We start from the raw sequence: 18,564 nt of genomic DNA on the forward strand, positions 1-18,564 counted from the left end.
AGTTTCTGGTCAATGGTGACCCCCAGGATGTTGATGGTGGGGGATTCGGCGATGGTAATGCCGTTGCATGTCAAGGGGAGGTGGTTAGACTCTCTCTTGTTGGAGATGGTCATTGCCTGGCACTTGTCTGGCGCGAATGTTACTTGCCACTTATCAGCCCAAGCCTGGATGTTGTCCAGGTCTTGCTGCATGTGGCACAGACTGCTTTATTATCTGAGGGGTTGCGAATGGAACTGAACACTGTGCAGTCATCAGCGCACATCCCCATTTCTGACCTTATGATGGAGGGAAGGTCATTGATGAAGCAGCTGAAGATGGTTGGGCCTAGGACACTGCCCTGAGGAACTCCTGCAGCAATGTCCTGGGGCTGAGATGATTGGCCTCCAACAACCACTACCATCTTCCTTTGTGCTAGGTATGACTCCAGCCACTGGAGATTTTTCCCCCGATTCCCATTGACTTCAATTTTACCAGGGCTCCTTGGCGCCACACTGGGCCAAATGCTGCCTTGATGTCAAGGGCAGTCACTCTCATCTCACCTCTGGAATTCAGCTCTTTTGTCCATGATTGGACCAAGGCTGTAATGAGGTCTGGAGCCGAGTGGTCCTGGCAGAACCCAAACTGAGCATTGGTGAGCAGGTTATTGGTGAGTAATTGCCGCTTGATAGCACTGTCAACAACACCTTCCATCACTTTGCTGATGATTGAGAGTAGACTGATGGGGCGGTAATTGGCCGGTTTGGATTTGTCCTGCTTTTTGTTGACTGGACATACCTGGGCAATTTTCCACCTTGTCGGGTAGATGCTATTGTTGTAGCTGTACTGGAACAGCTTGGCTAGAGGCGCAGCTAGTTCTGGAGCACAAGCCTTCAGCACTAAAGCTGGGATGTTGTTGGGGCCCATAGCTTTTGCTGTATCCAGTGCACTCAGCCATTTCTTGATATCACGTGGAGTGATTCGAATTGGCTGAAGACTGGCTTCTGTGATGGTGGGGATATTGGGAGGAGGCCGAGATGGATCTTCCACTCGACACTTCTGGCTGAAGATGGTTGCCTGCCCGCGTATCCCCTTCTCCCTCGTGTGCATCAAGTCTCCCATTAAATGTATCAATGCATCAACCACTCCACTTGGCAGTGGATTCCACACGTAACCACTCTCTGTGTAAAGAAATTTCTCCTGATTCTTTATTTAATCTGTTAGTGGCTATCTTAGATTTATGCTCCCTTATTTATGGACTTACCCATAAGTGGAAACAGTTTCTCCACATCCACTCTATCGAACCCATTCATAATTTTAAAGACTTCTATCAGGTCTCCTCTTGGTCTTCTCCATAGAAAAGAGCCCCAGTCTGCTCAATCTTTCCTTATAGTTGCATCTTCTCAATTTTAGTAACATCCTTGTAAATCTTTTCTGCACTTTCTCCAGTGCTTCAATATCCGTTTTTGTGGTATGGAGACCAGAACTGCGCACAGTACTCCAAGAATGGTCTAACCAGGATTCGAAATATATTCAACATTATCTTCCTGCGATTCTTCTAGAAACGAGCCACAGTAATGTGTTTGCAATCTTTATCGCCTTATCAACTTGTGTTGCTACTTTTAATGATTTTTGTATCTGTATTCTTGCTTGTTTTCTTGAGGTTTATTAATGTTCAAAATAAAAACTAAGTTTTACTGATTTTCTCCAAATTTACCCTGTTTTTTGGGTGCTAATTTTTTTCAGTTGATTTTTTTCTGTCTGTTAAAGTGAAAAATAAAAACTGAAAAACTCTGAGAAACCCAGGTTTTAAATCGGCAATAAAAACTGACTTTAAAGGTCATTATTTATATTTCCTAGTTATAATGAATCCTAACAATGTGGCCAACAAGCTGCCAGTTCAAAACATGTTCTCCAATAGGCAGCTCGCTGATCTGGAGGCAGGAAGTCAGACACGGCGGCTGAATGTGAAAGGCCCTCGGCAGCAGCTTGAAGGGGAGGGGTATTAGCATCGGCAGTAAAAAGAAACAGAACTTCAGTGCAGCAGCAACATGTGTGCAGAACCTATACCAGCAAATGCATTAAATTTGAAAGCCTTTAATCAACTTAAGTGAGATTTTAAAAAAGGTCTTTTGGTGACGCAGCATTTTAGTACTTAAGTGCTTTGGAGATTTAAGATTGGTTTATGCCTATTCTCCATACAGTAAGGTCTTAATCTTTGCCATGCTTTTAAAGACCAATTTTGAGCGGAGGCTAAGCACTTTTACAATAATGAAAGCAAAATCACTCTTTCCACTATTTTGGCAGTAAGTCCAGTAATAGCTTTGGCAGGAGCATGGGAGTAGATCCACTGGGGAATGGTACTTGGTGCAGGGAGATTTTTTTTAAATATGGAAGGAATCAAGGGGAAAATTAGGTGTTTGCTATAAGTAAAGTATTGAATGGAATAGAAATGCTGGCTAAAAGGGATTAATGGGCTAATTGTGGCCTTTTTATGTGGTGTTCAATGACCATAGGAATAAGAGTAGGCCATTCAGCCCCTCGAGCCGGTTCCGCCATTCACTGAAATCATGGCTGATCTGTATCCTAACTCCATTTACCTGCTTTGGCTCCATTTCCCTTAATATCTTTGTCTATCGATCTCTGATTTAAAATTATTAATTGAGCTTGCATCTACTGTTTTTTGTGGAAGGGAGATCCACACTGCTACCATCCTTTGCATGAAGAAGTGTTTCCTAACTTCTTTCCTGAATGGCCTGGCTCTGATTTTAAGGTTATGTCCCCTTGTCCTTGACTCCCCCACCAGTGGAAAAGTTTCTCTCTATCCTATCAATTTTTTTTTTATATTCATTCATGGGATGTGGGCGTCGCTGGCAAGGCCAGCTTTTATTGCCCATCCTTAATTGCCCTTGAGATGCCTTCTTGAACTGCTGTAGTCTGTGTGGTGAAAGTTCTCCCACAGTGCTGTTAGGTAGGGAGTTCCAGGATTTTGACCCAGCAACGATGAAGCAACTGCGATAGATTTCCAAGTCGGGATGGTATGTGACTTGGAGGGGAACATGCAGGTGGTGTTGTTCTCATGTGCCTGCTGCTCTTGTCCTTCTAGATGGTAGAGGTCAAGGGTTTGGGGGATGCTGTCGCAGAAGCCGTGGCGAGTTGCTGCATTGCATCCTGTGGATGGTGCACACTACAGCCACGGTGCGCCGGTGATGAAGGGAGTGAGCATTTAGGGTGGTGGATGGGGTGCCAATCAAGCGGGCTGCTTTGTCCTGGATGGTGTCAAGCTTTTTGAGTGTTGTTGGAGCTGCACTCATCCAGGCAAGTGGAGAGTGTTCCATCACACTCCTGACTTGTGCCTTGTAGATGGTGGAAAGGCTTTGGGGAGTCATGAGGTGAGTCACTCGCTGCAAAATACCCAGCCTCTGACCTGCTCTTGTAGCCACAGTATTTATGTAGTTGGTCCAGTTAAGTTTCTGGTCAATGGTGACCCCCAGGATGTTGATGGTGGGGGATTCGGCAATCGTAATGCTGTTGAATGTCAAGGGGAGGTGGTTGGACCCTCTCTCTTGTTGGAGATGGTCATTGCCTGGCACTTGTCTGGGGCGAATGTTACTTGCCACTTATCAGCTCAAGCTTGGATGTTGTCCAGGTCTTGCTGCATGCGAGCACGGACTGCTTCATTATCTGAGGGGTTGCGAATGGAACTCAACACTGTGCAATCATCAGCGTACATCCCCATTTCTGACCTTATGATGGAGGGAAGGTCATTGATGAAGTAGCTGAAGATGGTTGGGCCTAGGACACTGCCCTGAGGAACTCCTGCAGCAATGTCCTGGGGTTGAGATGATTGGCCTCCAACAACCGCTACCATCTTCCTTTGTACTAGGTATGACTCCAGCCACTGGAGAGTTTTCCCCCTGATTCCCATTGACTTCAATTTCACGAGGGCTCCTTGGTGCCACACTTGGTTAAATGCTGCCTTGATGTCAAGGGCAGTCACCTCTGGAATTCAGCTCTTTTGTCTATGTTTGGACCAAGGCTGTAATGAGGTCTGGAGCTGAGTGGTCCTGGCAGAACCCAAACTGAGCATTGGTGAGCAGGTTATTGGTGAGTAATTGCCGCTTGATAGCACTGTCGACGATGCATTCCATCACTTTGCTGATGAATGAGAGTAGACTGATAGGGCAGTAATTGGCCGGATTGGATTTGTCCTGCTTTTTGTGTTCAGGACATATCTTGGCAATTTTCCACATTGTCGGGTTGATGCCAGTGTTGTAGCTGTACTAGAACAGTTTGGCTTGAGGTGCGGCTAGTTCTGGAGCACAAGTCTTCAACACTACAGCTGGGATGTTGTCGGGGCCCATAGCCTTTGCTGTATCCAGTGCACTCAGCCGTTTCTTGATATCACGTGGAGTGAATCGAATTGGCTGAAGACTGGCTTCTGTGATGGTGGGGATATCGGGAGGAGACAAAGATGGAACATCCAGTTGGCACTTCTGGCTGAAGATAGTTGCAAACATTTCAGCCTTGTCCAGCCATGCTGCACTCTGCCATCATTGAGGATGGGGATGTTTACAGAGTCTCCTCCTCCCGTTAGTTGTTTAATTGTCCACCACCTTTCACGACTGGATGCAGCAGGACTGCAGAGCTTTGATCTGATCCGTTGATTGTAGAATCACTTAGCTCTGTCTATAGCACGTTGCTTTCGCTGTTTCGCATCCTGTGTTGTAGCTTCACCAGGTTGGCACCTCATTTTTAGTTATGCCTGGAGCTGGTGCTGCTCCTGGCATGCTCTTCTACACTCCTCATCGAACCAGGGTTGATCCCCTGGCTTTTTGGTAATGGTGGAGTGAGGAATATGCCATTTCAAAATCAAAGGAATTCCTTTCAAAATCCTAAAAACCTCAATTAAATCACCCCTTAACTGTCTATAGTCCAGGGAATACAAGCATAGTTTATGCAATCTCATAATTTAATCCTTGGAGCCCTGATAACATTCTGGTGAATAATAGCTGTAATCCTATCCTTTCTAAGCTGCGGTGCCTAGAATTATACACAGTGTTCCAGATGTGATCTAACCAGGGCTGTGTATAGCTGTAGCAAAACTTCCTTCCCTTTATATTCTAGCCCTCTAGATATAAAGGCTAACATTCCATTAGCCTTTTTGATTATTTTTTGTACCTAAATCTCTTTGGACCTCCACTATTCCTAGCTTATCACCATTTAAAAATCCTCGGATCTATCCTTTTTTGGTCCAAAATGGATGACCTCACACTTACCTGCATTGAAATCCATCTGCCATAGTTTTGCCCACTCACTTAATCTATCAATGTGTCTGTAATTTTATGCTCCCATCTACACTACTTACTATGCCACCAATTTTTGTGTCATTGGCAAACTTGTATATATGGCTCTCTATTGTGTGTCTAAGTCATTAATAAATACAATTTTACAACACCAAGTTATAGTCCAGCAATTTTATTTTAAATTCACAAGCTTTCGGAGACTTCCTCCTTCCTCAGGTAAATGTTTCATTTACCTGAGGAAGGAGGAAGTCTCCGAAAGCTTGTGAATTTAAAATAAAATTGCTGGACTATAACTTGGTGTTGTAAAATTGTTTACAATTGTCAACCCCAGTCCATCACCGGCATCTCCACATCATTAATAAATACAGTGAATAGTTGGGGACCCAGCACAGATGCATGTGGGACACCACTAGTCACTTGCTTCCAATTCGAGTAGATACCCATTATCTCTACCCTCTCTTCTACAGCCTAACCAACCTCCTAACCAGGTCAATAATGTGCCTTCAATTCCATGAGCTTTAATTTTAGTTAAGTTTCTTACGTGGAACCTTATCGAATGTCTTCTGGAAGTCCATATAAACCACATCCACAAACATTCCCCTGTCTACTACTTTAGTTACTTCCTCAAAACTCAATTAGGTTTGTTAGTCATGACCTATCCTTTGCAAATCCATGTTGGCTCTTTCTAATCAGCTCAAATTTCTCTTAAGTGCTCAGTCACTCTGTTCTTAATCATAGATTCCAATAACTTCCTCACAACAGATGTTAAACTAACAGATCTATAATTTCCTGATTTTTCTATCTCACCTTTCTTAAATAATGGAGTTACATTCGCAACTTTCATTTGCAATCCATTGATTGATCCAATCGTACCATGCCTAAGTTAGGAACATATTACAAAGCATTTAAATTTTTAGGTTGACTGTGAGCAGCTGAAGTGCTTTGGAAAAGATGAAACTTTAAATGGGCTCTTATGAAATATTGGGATAAATTATCAAGCAATGAATAAGAGCTCGTTTGGTTTTTGAAGCCGTACAGTAGGATTATAATATAATGAAAAGTTGGTTTCACTGGGTTAGTTTTTCTTTTTGAGCTGGACATGAAATGTGTTGCTTTGCTTGTTGTCATACCTGACAAACTTGCCACAATTAAGAGCCCCATGTCCAAGTGAAGTGTTGATTTGAATGTCTAGAAGCATAAGAATGCTCCGTCACTACTTTGTAGAGTTTTTTTTAAACTGGTTCTGTGCCAAAATGATGGGAGAAAATAACTCTAGAATTACTTCAAAGATACTGATCAAAGTTTCGGTGATCTCTGTAGATGATAGGCATCTTTCATTTCATAGTTTATTTTGCAATAGACTAATAAATGTCAAGCTGTTGATAACACAAAACAACTTATAAAAAATATTTTGGAGCTAACTCCCCAGAGAAGATTCTTCTTTCAAAGTTGGATAGATTTTCAAGGTCAGATTTTTATATATATAAAAAAATTAATGATCCAGCAATACCATTTGGAGTTGGAATAAAATAACCAGAGAGAATTTATCACTGGCTGTCATATTGGTCTTTCTGTACATTGTTTTTCAAGCAGTACTGAAATCAGTTTTGCTAGGTTTGAGCGCAAAACATTTTTGTGTGATTCATGTTTATTTTAGGTTATTTTAGGTTAGGAGTTAATAAATCTCCATGTTCTATTTAACTTTTTCAGATGATTCAACATATAATATGAGTAAGAGAAGTAAATGGGCATTCTCCTTCAGCCTGACTGACCTGAAATCTATCAAAAGAAATACAGAAGGCATGGGCTGGTCATACATGGTATTTTGTCTTTGGGATGATACCTTTCTGCCAGCTCTTCATTTCCATCATGGAGGCAGCACGATTCTACTCCAGTGCCTTAAGAGATACGTTCTTCTTAATGAGTGAGTAATTGAAAAAGACTTGAACTAAAATAACAAAAATTAAGGGACATGTGTGTTAACTCAATTTCTGAATTTAATATATGTGGCAGCACTTTTTAATTCATTTTTGTAACATTTGTAACTTTCTCCCGTGTTGCCAACTGAATTATTTCTAACTCTTCCCTGCTGAAATAAAAAAAACCTTGCCTTTTTCAAGAGAGGGAGGGAATTATTTTGCGATGAAGGTTTCTAACTTTAGTGATATTTTTCATGCTAATCAACCAGCAAACATCATTCCTTTATTATCACTGCACTTTATACAGTGCTTGTGCCACAGGCGATCAATTTTCTGTGATTTATTGTTATTCTGTTACTCTGTATCGATGAGTGACAGCTTTGCTGAACACCTCCGTTCTGTCTGCAAATGCGACCCCTGAGCTCTCTTGTCGTTTGACACTTCAATTCTCCGTCCTACCTTTCTACCTTTGGCCTTCTATACTGTTCAATAAAGCTCAGTGCAAACTTGAAGAACAGCACCGAACCTTTCTGCTGGGCACTTTGCAGCGCTCTAGCCTTAATATTGACTTTAATAACTTCAGACAGGAAGTGCTGGCAGTGTAGGATTGGTGTGTGTCTGTGTTCCCGGGGATGGGGGGGATGGAGCAGGTAGGTGCTTGGGATAGACCTCACCCAGTTGGAACACCGTGCTGGTGAGATGGTCTGCACTCATGGTGTCGACCTGCTTTTTTTTCTTCTACTAGGCTCCTGAACCGGTGGATCCTGTTCCGATTTGCTAGTTTTTCATGCTTCCTTTTCTACCTGCCTATCCCCTTTAGCTGGTCACACACTCCCTGTGTCTCATATATGTCTTTTATTTCTTTGATTTCTCTCATTATGCCTCCTATTGCCATGTGCTACTATCACTTCTGCTATTTAGCCACTTAAACACTTTACAGGTCGTTCTGTTTCTTTTCCTGTGTATGTGTTTGTGTGTATTTTTTCCCTTCCCCCTGTTTCTGTTCCTTTTTAAATGCTGTTCATCTGTAATATGAAGGGACCATACGTGAAACATTAACCTGTGTGTTCTCTCCATAGATGCAGCCTGACCTGTTAAGTGTTTCCAGCATTTTCTGTTTTTGCTTCATCACTTAATGGGCATATCTTTGTACTTTTTTGAGTGAAATAGTTGAAGGCATATTGGAAATTTATTAGTTTTTTGCGTGTAGGGACTACGCTTACAAAAATGTGCACTATAACATTGCAATATATATAGACTAGGTAACTACAGTGGAATCTTGGTTATCTGCCAAAATGGATGAGACCCTCCTGATGATAATGAAAATTGGTGGAATACTCAAGTGTCCCACTAAATTAAACTGCAATGAAATAAAGTAGCACTGATATGAATTCTGCAACCTGAATAGCAAGACCGTGTGCCTCTAATACTCAAAACAATCTTTCTGCTGTCGTTGATTCTATACTAAGATAAGGCATGTTGGCTGTGAACTTCTAGCCCTCTGTACTCTTGGTGTGTGGTATAATTTTTGAAATATTACTTGCACCACATTGCTGGTGAAGAATAATTTCATCAGGAACTGAATTGTGCAGTTTGGAATCTATTCAGTAAAGTGAGAGATTTCACATTCTTGAGCTGTATCAGAATTACATTTTAAAAAATTGGATTCTCATAGAAGTGCATATGAAGCCATTGTATATTTAAAATTAGATTCACATATGTATTCTGTGAAGCCGTTGTACATTTAACTACATTTACATATATATTTTGTGAAACCGTTGTGCACTTGAATTGCACAGTGCTTGAGGGGGTAGTGCATTGATGCATCCTGATTTCTGCATTTTTAAAGGGTAGCCTGATGGTGGAGTGAGCCTACTTCTTAGTTAGAAAAATTTTCAGCAACAAAATTGGCAGACCTCCTCTCTTTAAGAGGCATACTATGTCTACTTTTCGTTCTCTTCTGGCACCATAACTGAAATGACTCCCGCTGCTATCTCATCTGGGCCCCAATCCATGCAGCAACCTTTATAGATAATTAGGTATATGGTGAATGGGATGCTAGATTGAGGTTATACTATGTAATTATCCTGAACATGGGTATAGTACAGTAGGAAAGTCTGGGGCGATTTTTATCTCCCTGTGTAAACTGGATGGTAGAGGATGGTAAGTCGACTTCTCGACCCACTGCCGTTTTAACTTGTGCCTTCATCTGGTGGCCCAGGCGCCCGCCTAAATCAGGTGGCAGCCTCATTCATCAATGAAGGTCGAGGTCCGATGACGTACATAAGACCCTGTTGTGGAACAAATCACCTCTCGGACTCTAGCAGGACAGTCACAAGAGATTCTTTATTTCAAGCACGCAGGGGAGAGTTCCTCAATCTAGGAGTCTCTCCGATTAAACTATTACATCCAGTTTTATACGCCATAGGGAGGGAAGAAACGTTCAACAATTTACAAAGACAGGATATATCCATATGTGGTTATTCTGTCAGTCACCCAATGATGTACATAGGACCCCAATGCAATTTTGAGGGCCTACTGGGTGGAGCAAGTGCAGCAGATGCACCGCTCAGTAAAACCTGGTAAACAAGAGGAACAGGCCCCAAAAAAGTAAGTCTAAAATTATTTTTGTAGGACCAGGAAGAGTAGAAGTTCTTAGCCCTTCCTTCTGAGGTGCTGCTTCATCGACTGAACATCTAGGATTGGGAAACTTACTTTGTGGGGTTTTGCAGATCATTTTGACAGATATTTTGAGGTTGTAACTTCACACAATATCTTCAGTTGATGTATCTCAGTAGAGGTAATCACTGAGAGGGTGCAGAACATTTTGAGGGGGGAAGGGCAACAGCCAGAAGTCGTGGTCCATGTGGGAACCAATGACCTAGGAAAGAAAAGGGTTGAGGTCCTGCAGTCAGAGTTTCAGGAGCTAGGGAGGAAGTTAAAAAGCAGAATCTCAAAGGTAGTAATTTCTGGATTACTCCCAGTGCCATGCACTAGTGAGTATAGGAATAGTAGGATCAGACAGGTAAATGCATGGTTGGAGAAATGGTGCAGGAGGGAGGGCTTCAGATTCCTGGGGTATTGGAACCAGTTCTGGGATAGGAGAGATCTGTTCAAGATGGACAGGTTGCACCTCAACAGAGCTGGGATCAATGCCCTTGCAGGGATGTTAACTGGTGCTGTGGGGAAGGGTTTACACTAATTTGGCAGGGGGATGGGCACCAGGATGAAACATTAGAGAGGAGAAACAAGGTGCACAGAGAACAGGGAGGAACAAATAGTACTAGAGCAAAGAAGAGTTCAGAAATAGGAGGGATCAGACAGCGGGCGAATGTGAGGCAGACTGAGATGAGTTTGGAGTGCATGTGCTTAAATGCACGCAGTGTGGTAAATAAGATTAGTGAGTTGCAGGCTCAAGTCACCACATGGGACTATGATATAGTGGCAATAACAGAGACTTGGCTCAAAGAAGGGGAGGATTGTGTACTTAATATTCCTGGCTACAAGATATTCAGGAAAGAAAGGAGGGGGGTGGCAGTATTGATCAAAGAAATTATTATAGCACTGGAAAGGGATGATGTAGTTGAGGGGTCAAAGACAGAATCTATTTGGTTAGAATTAAGGTGCAATAGAGGAACTATTATGCTACTGGGTGTATACTGTAGGCCCACCAAATAGTGGGAAGGAGATAGAGGAGCAAATTTGCAGGCAAATTACAGAAAGATGCAAGAACTATAGAGTAGTGATAAATGGGGGATTTCAATTATCCCAATATAGACTGGGACAGTAACAGTGTAAAGGGCAGAGGAGGAGGAATTCCTGAAATGTGCACGAGAGAACTTTCTGGAACAGTGTGTTTCCAGCCCAACGAGGAAGAAAGCAGTGCTAGATCTAGTTCTGGGGAATGAAGTGGGGCAGGTGGAGCGTGTTTCAATTGGGGGGGCATTTGGGGACAAGTGATCATAATATCAGTAGATTTAGAATAGTTATGGAAAAGGACAAGGAACAATCAAATGTGAAAATGCTTAACTGGAGGAGGGCAAATTTCAGTGAGACAAAAAGGGATCTTGTCCAGGTGGATTGGAATCAAAAATTGGTAGGCAAAACAATAATTGAACAATGGGAGGCCTTCAAGAAGGAGTTGGTTCAGGTATAGAGTAGACACATACCTCTGAGGGGGAAAGGAAGGGCATCCAAAGCTAGAGCGACCTAGATGAGTAAAGGTATAGAGATTAAAATGAAACAGAAAAAGGAGGATTATGACGAATGTAAGGTTCATAATACAGTAGAGAACCAGGCTGAGTACAGAGGAGATCTAAAAAAGGGAATAAGAGGGGCAAAGAGAGAGAGTATGAGAATAGATTAGAAACTAACATAAAAGGGAACCCAAAAGTCTCTTATAAATAGTAAAAGGGTAGTCAAAGGAAGGGTGGGACTGATTAGGGACATAAAAGGAGATCTTCTTGTGGAGGCAGAGGGCATGGCTGAGGTACTAAATGAATACTTCACATCTGTCTTCACTAGAGAAGAGGATGCTGCCATTGTAGCAGCAAAGAAGGCTGTCGTTGCGATATTGGATAGGATAAAAATTGATAGAGGAGGTACTTAAAAGATTGACCGTACTCAAAGTAGAAAAGTCACCCAGTCCAGATGGGATGCATGCTAAGTTACAGAGGGAAGTAAGGGTGGAAATTGCGGAGGCTTTGGCCACAATCTTCCAATCCTCTTTAGTTATGGAGATGGTGCCAGAGAGCTGGAGGATTGCAAATGTCACACCCCTGTTCAAAAAGGGGAGAGGGATAAACCCGGCAATTACAGGCCAGTTAGCCTAATGTGGGGCACTAATCTGCGACAAAATTAATTGGCACTTAGAAAAGTATGGGCACGGATTTGTTAAAGGAAAATCGTGTTTGACTAACTTGATTGAGTTATTTGATGAAGTAACGGAGAGAGTTGATGAGGGTAGTGCAGTTGATGTTGTGTATCTGGACTTTCAAAAGGCATTTGAAAAGTACCACATAATTGACTTGTTAGCAAAATTAAAGCTCATGGGATTAAAGGGACAGTGACAGCGTGGTTACAAAATTGGCGAAGGGACAGAAAGCGGAGAGTAGTGGTGAATGGTGGTTTTTCAGACTGGAGGTAAGTATACAGCAGTGTTCCCCAGGGGTTAGTATTAGGACCCATTGCTTCTCTTGATATAAATGACCTGAACTTGGGTATAGAGGGTATAATTTCAAAGTTTGCAGATGACATGAAACTTGGGAATGTAGTGAACAATGTGGAGGATAGTAACAGACTTCAGGAGGTCATAGACAGACTGGTGAAATGGGCAGAAACATGGCAGAGGAAAAACAGAGAGGTGTGAAGTGACACATTTTGGTAGGAAGAATGAGGAGAGGCAATATAAACTAAATGGTACAATTTTAAAGGGGGTGCAGGAACAGAGAGATCTGGGGGTGTATGTACACAAATCTATAAAGGTGGCAGGTTAAGTTTAAAAAAGCACATGGGACCCTGGACTTTAATAATAGAGGCATAGAATACAAAAGCAAGGAAGTTATGCTTAACCTTTATAAAACACTGGTTAGGCCTCAGCTGGAGTATTGTGTTCAATTCTGGGCACCACGCTTTAAGAAGGATGTCAAGGCCTGAGAGATGGTGCAGAAGAGATTTACGAGAAGGGTATCAGGAATTAGGGACTTCAGTTATGTTGGGAGACTGGAGAAGCTGGGATTGTTCTCCTTGGAGCAGAGAAGGTTAAGGGGAGATTTGATAGAGGTGTTCAAAATCATGAACGGTTTTGATAGAGTAAATAAGGAGAAACTATTTTCAGTGACGGAAAGGTCGGTAACCGGAGGACACAGATTTAAGGTGATCGGCAAAAGAGCCAGAGGTGACATGAGGAAACATTTTTTTACACAGCGAGTTGTAATGATCTGGAATGCTCTGCCTGAATGGGTGATGGGAGCAGATTCAATAGTAACTTTCAAAAGGGAATTGGATAAATACTTGAAGGGGAAAAATTTACAGGGCTATGGGAAAAGAGCAGGGTAATGGGACTCTTTCAAAGAGCCGGCACTGGCACAATGGGCCAAATGACGACCTCCTGTGCTGTAGCTACTATGATACTATGATCTTCCTCATGAGCACAAATTTTTGGTAATGTGGATTAGCTTCATTCTTGCTGCATTTTGATGAATGAGCAAACAGTAACAGGGCTTTCAGTTAATTGCAGTTAATTTCTGTGAGGACAGGAACGAGAGTATGGGAGGGAAAGCCTGAGAGAGGAGGGAGCAGGGGGAGGTTGGGAACGGGAAAGTTTGAGCCCTTTGGAACCAGAGTTCAGGGTTGAGCAGGATGCTGTCCACTTAAAATTTAGTTACACAGACGTTCTACTCAGCAACTCGTAACCTTTAGCAAAGGCTGGGATTGACTTGAAAAGTAACTTTCCATTACTTTTCCTTTAGTTTTCAGTTGAGATTTTTGAGTACCTCTAACTGTGTCTGTATTATGCTGTTAATTCTAACATGTATAACCACTAGCTACTTATACTATAAGCTCCTTGTACTAATTTATCCATCTTATAATCAACCTTTATCCTGGCAGACAAATAAACCCCCTGCACACAGTGAAGACAAGGCTGACATATTGGCACACAGGCCAAAACAGACACCAATATAACCAACTTGATAGCCAGAAATTATAATTGTAAAGATGGTGCTTAGCAACACCGGTGACAATAGTATCAATTAAATATGTGATTAAAACCAAGATTAATTGAGATTTTTTTTAAAAATTGCTTGATTGCTCTAGTTCCTAAGTATGATATAGTAAACACAAAACAAACATGATTTTTTTCTCAATCTATACTTTTATAGTCAGGCATGTGCATGACAATTCTGAAAATTCTACATCTCTGTATTTAAGTTCTGGCTCCAAGTTAGTGGCCGGAATCCCACCATGAAGTTTTTTTTTATTCGTTCATGGGATGTGGGTATCGCTAGCAAGGCCAGCATTTATTGCCCATCCCTAATTGCCCTTGAGAAGGTGGTGGTGAGCTGCCGCCTTCAACCGCTGCAGTCCATGTGGTGAAGGTTCTCCCATAGTGCTGTTAGGAAGGGAGTTCCAGGATTTTGACCCAGCGACGATGAAGGAACGGCGATATATGTCCAAGTCGGGATGGTGTGTGACTTGGAGGGGAACGTGCAGGTGGTGGTGTTCCCATGTACCTGCTGCTCTTGTCCTTCTAGGTGGTAGAGGTCGTGGGTTTGGGAGGTGCTGTCGAAGAAGTCTTGGCGAGTTGCTGCAGTGTATCCTGTGGATGGTACACACTGCAGCCACAGTGCGCCGGTGGTGAAGGGAGTGAATGTTTAGGGTGGTGGATGGGGTGCCAATCAAGCGGGCTGCTTTGTCTTGGATGGTGTCGAGAATGGTGTGAGAATCATTAGAGTGCCCTTATAACCTGTTGTTAGTCCTGATACACTCCAGCCAGGAGCTCATTGGAATTGTTTTTTAAAGCATTTATTTTATTACAGTACAAATAAAAAGAAAAAATAACATACAAATGCTGGAAATCAAACAAAATAGAAAATGCTGGAAATACACAGATCAGTTGGCAGTTGTGCATTTTTGCCACTAGATGGCATTCCATTATAACAGTTAATCTTTGATAACTAGCCAAAACTGATCTCATCATGCTATTTAGTACCACAAATTATGTTATATCAGAAGTTCAGTTTTATTCCTTCCCAAGCAACGAGAACAAAGCTGATAAGATTCTGTATTCTAACACTTTGTTTTAAATGGCTACTACAAACTGGTATTTGTTTGACAAAACAACTTGAGTCCTGCTATCTTTCACACTTCTAAGTTCTTTTCCTCCAGTAGCTTTTGATTTTCTATATGAAATATCTCAGTATGTTTCAAGACAATGCATTTAGATGTTCATATGAATGATAAACCACTTGAGTTTTGCTTACATTTCATTTGAACCTTTGTAAGTTATTGTTTTGTGTCACAAAACATGATATACTAAACACAAAACAAACATGATTTTTCTCTCAGTCTACACAGTTGCTACTTTTATAGCCTTTAGGCAGGGAACAGGTTATTTTAGAACTAGTATTGTGTAATGAGACAGGGTTAATTAGTAACCTTATAGTTAAGGATCCTCTGGGGAAGATTGATCATAATATGATGGAATTTCATAATGAGTTTGAGAGTGATGTCGTTAAGTCTGAAACCTGGGTCTTAAATTTAAACAAAGTCAATTACATAGATATGAGGGGCGATTTGGCTAAGGTAGATTGGGAAATTAGATTAAAAGATATGATGGTGGATAAGCAATGGCGAACATTTAAAGAAGTAATTCATAATTCTCAACGAATACACATTCCTTTGAGAAATAAGAACTCCGCAGGAAAAATTATCCAACTGTGGCTAACTAGGGAAATTAAGGATATTATTAGATTAAAAGAAGAGGCTTACAATGTTGCCAAAAAGAGTAGTAAGCCTAAGGATTGAAAGGGTTTTAGAAATCAGCAAAGGATGACCAAGAAATTGATGAAGAGGGAGAAATTGAATGAGAGTAAACTAGCAAGAAATATACAAACAGATTGGAAGAGCTTCTACAAGCATGTAAAAAGGAAGAGATTAGTGAAAGTAAACGAGGGTCCCTTAGAGGCAGAGACACGAGAAATTATAATGGGAAATAAGGAAATGGCAGAGACGTTAAACAAATATTTTGTATCTGTCTTCACAGTAGAAGACACAAAAACATACCGGAAATAGTGGGGAACCAAGGGTCTAATGAGAGTGAGGAACTTAAAGTAATTAAGGTTAGTACAGAAAAAGTACTAGAGACATTAATGGGACTAAAAGCCGACAAATCCCCTGGACCTGATGGCCTGCCTACATCTAGGGTTTTAAAAGAGGTGACTGCAGAGATAGAGGATGCATTGGTTTTGATCTTAGACCATAAGAGATAGGAGCAGGAGTAGGCCATTCAGCCCCTTGAGCCTGCTTCACCATTCAAAGAGATCATGGCTGATCTGATTTTTACCTCAACTCCACTTTCCCGCCTTTTCCCCATATCCTTTGACTCCCTTGCTGATCAAAAATTTGTCTAACTCAGTCTTGAATGTATTCAATGACTCAGCCTCCACAGCTTTTTGGGGTAAAGAATTCCAAAGATTCATGACCCTCTGGGAGAAGAAATTCCTCCTAATTTCCATCTTAAACGGGCAACCCCTTATTCTAAGACTATGCCCCCTGGTTTTAGATTCCCCCATGAGGGGTAACATCCTCTCAGCATCTACCCTATCGAGTCCCCTCAGAATCTTGTATGTTTCAGTAAGGTCTCCTCTCATTCTTCTAAACTTCAATGAGTATAGACCCAACCTGTTCAATCTTTCCTCATAAGACAACCCTTCCATACATGGAATCAACCTAGTGAACCTTCTCTGAACTGCCTCCAATGCAAGTATGTCCTTCCTTAAATAAGGGCACCAGAACTGTACGCAGTACTCCAGGTGTGGTCTCACCAGCACCCTGTACAGTTGTAGCATGACTTCCCTGCTTTTATACTCCATCCCCCTGGAAATAAAGGCCAATATTCCGTTTGCCTTCCGGATTACTTGCTGCACCTGTATGTTGACTTTTTGTGTTTCATGTACGAGGACGCCCAGATCCCTCTGTACCGCAGCATTTTGTAATATTTCTCCATTCAAATAATATTTTGCTTTTTTATTTTTTCTCCCAAAGTGGATGACTTCACATTTTCCCACATTATATTCCATCTGCCAAATGTTTGCCCATTCACTTAACCTGTCAGTATCCCTTTGCAGACACTTTGTGTCCTCATCGCTTTGCTTTTCTACCTATTTTTGTATCATCAGTAAATTTGGCCACAAGACACACTGTTCCTTCATCCAAGTCATTGATATATATTGTAAATAGTTGAGGCCCCAGCACTGATCCCTGCGGCACCCCACTAGTTACAGATTGCCATTTTGAAAATTACCCTTTTATCCCGACTTTGTTTTCTGTTAGTTAGCCAATCCTCTATCCATGCCAGTATATTACCCCCAACACCATGAGCTCTTATCTTATGCAGTAATCTTTTATGTGGCACCTTATCGAATGCCTTTTGGAAATCCAAATATACTGCATCCATTGGTTCCCCTTTATCCGCCCTGCCTGTTATTTCCTCAAAGAACTCTAATAAATTTGTCAGACACTATTTCCCCTTCACAAAACCATGTTGACTCTCCTTGATCGTATTATGAGTCTCCAAATGTCCTGCTGCTACTTTCTTAATAATGGATTCTAGCATTTTCCCAATGACAGATGTTAGGCTAACTGGTCTATAGTTACCTGCTTTCTGTCTCACTCCCTTCTTGAATAGGGGTGTTACGTTTGCGGTTTTCCAATCCGCTGGAACCTTTCCAGAATCTAATGAATTCTGGAAGATTACAACCAATGCATCCACTATCTCTGTAGCCACATCCTTTAAGACCCTCGGATGCAGACTTCTTCCAGAAGTCCCTCGATTCTAGAACGGTCCCCCTGGATTGGAAGGTAGCAAATGTAACCCTGCTATTCAAGAAAGGAGGGAGAGAGAAAACAGGGAACTATAGGCCAGTTAGCCTGACATCAGTAGTAGGAAAATTGCTAGAATCTATTATTAAGGACATAGTAACAGGGAACTTAGAAAATCATAACATGATTAGGCAGAGTCACCACAGTTTTATGAAAGGGAAATCGTGTTTGACAAATCCATTAGAATTTTTTGAGGGTGTAACTAGCAGGGTAAATAAGGGAGAACTTGTTGATGTCGTATATTTGGATTTTCAAAAGGCATTCGATAAGGTGCTACACTAGAGGTTATTACACAAGATTAGGGCTCATGGGATTGGGGGTAATATATTAGCATGGATTGAGGATTGGTTAACAGACAGAAAACAGAGAGTAGGACTAAACGGGTCATTTTCGGGTTGGCAGGTTGTAACTAGTGGGGTGCCGCAAGGATCAGTGCTTGGGCCTCAGCTATTTACAGTATAAATCAATGACTTAAATGAGGGGACCGAGTGTAATGTATCCAAGTTTGCAGATATTGCATAGCTGGGTGGGAAAGTAAGCTGTGAGGAGGACACAAAGCTTCTGCAAAGGGATATAGACAGGTTAAGTGAGTGGACGAGAAGGTGGCAGATGGAGTATAATGTGGGGAAATGTGAAATTATCCACTTTGGTAGGAAGAACAGAAAAGCAGAATATTTTTTAAAAGGCGAGAGACTAAGAAACGTTGGTAGTCAGAGGGATTTGGGTGTCCTTGTACGCAAGTCACAAAAAGTTAACATGCA

At 41.7% G+C, this 18,564-nt stretch overlaps 1 protein-coding gene across 1 annotated transcript in view; it reads left to right on the forward strand.

The window, feature by feature from the left end:
- Positions 1-18,564, forward strand: part of tbc1d15 (TBC1 domain family, member 15) — a 60,774-nt gene that overhangs the window by 12,458 nt on the left and 29,752 nt on the right. Inside the window, exon 5 of the mRNA XM_067999444.1 lies at positions 6,993-7,206. Within this exon, the coding sequence (XP_067855545.1) occupies positions 6,993-7,206 (214 nt within the window). The remainder of the gene's footprint in view (positions 1-6,992; positions 7,207-18,564) is intronic.

The sequence above is a fragment of the Heptranchias perlo genome, chromosome 18 (genome assembly GCF_035084215.1).
Source record: "Heptranchias perlo isolate sHepPer1 chromosome 18, sHepPer1.hap1, whole genome shotgun sequence".
Taxonomy (NCBI): Eukaryota; Metazoa; Chordata; class Chondrichthyes; order Hexanchiformes; family Hexanchidae; genus Heptranchias; species Heptranchias perlo.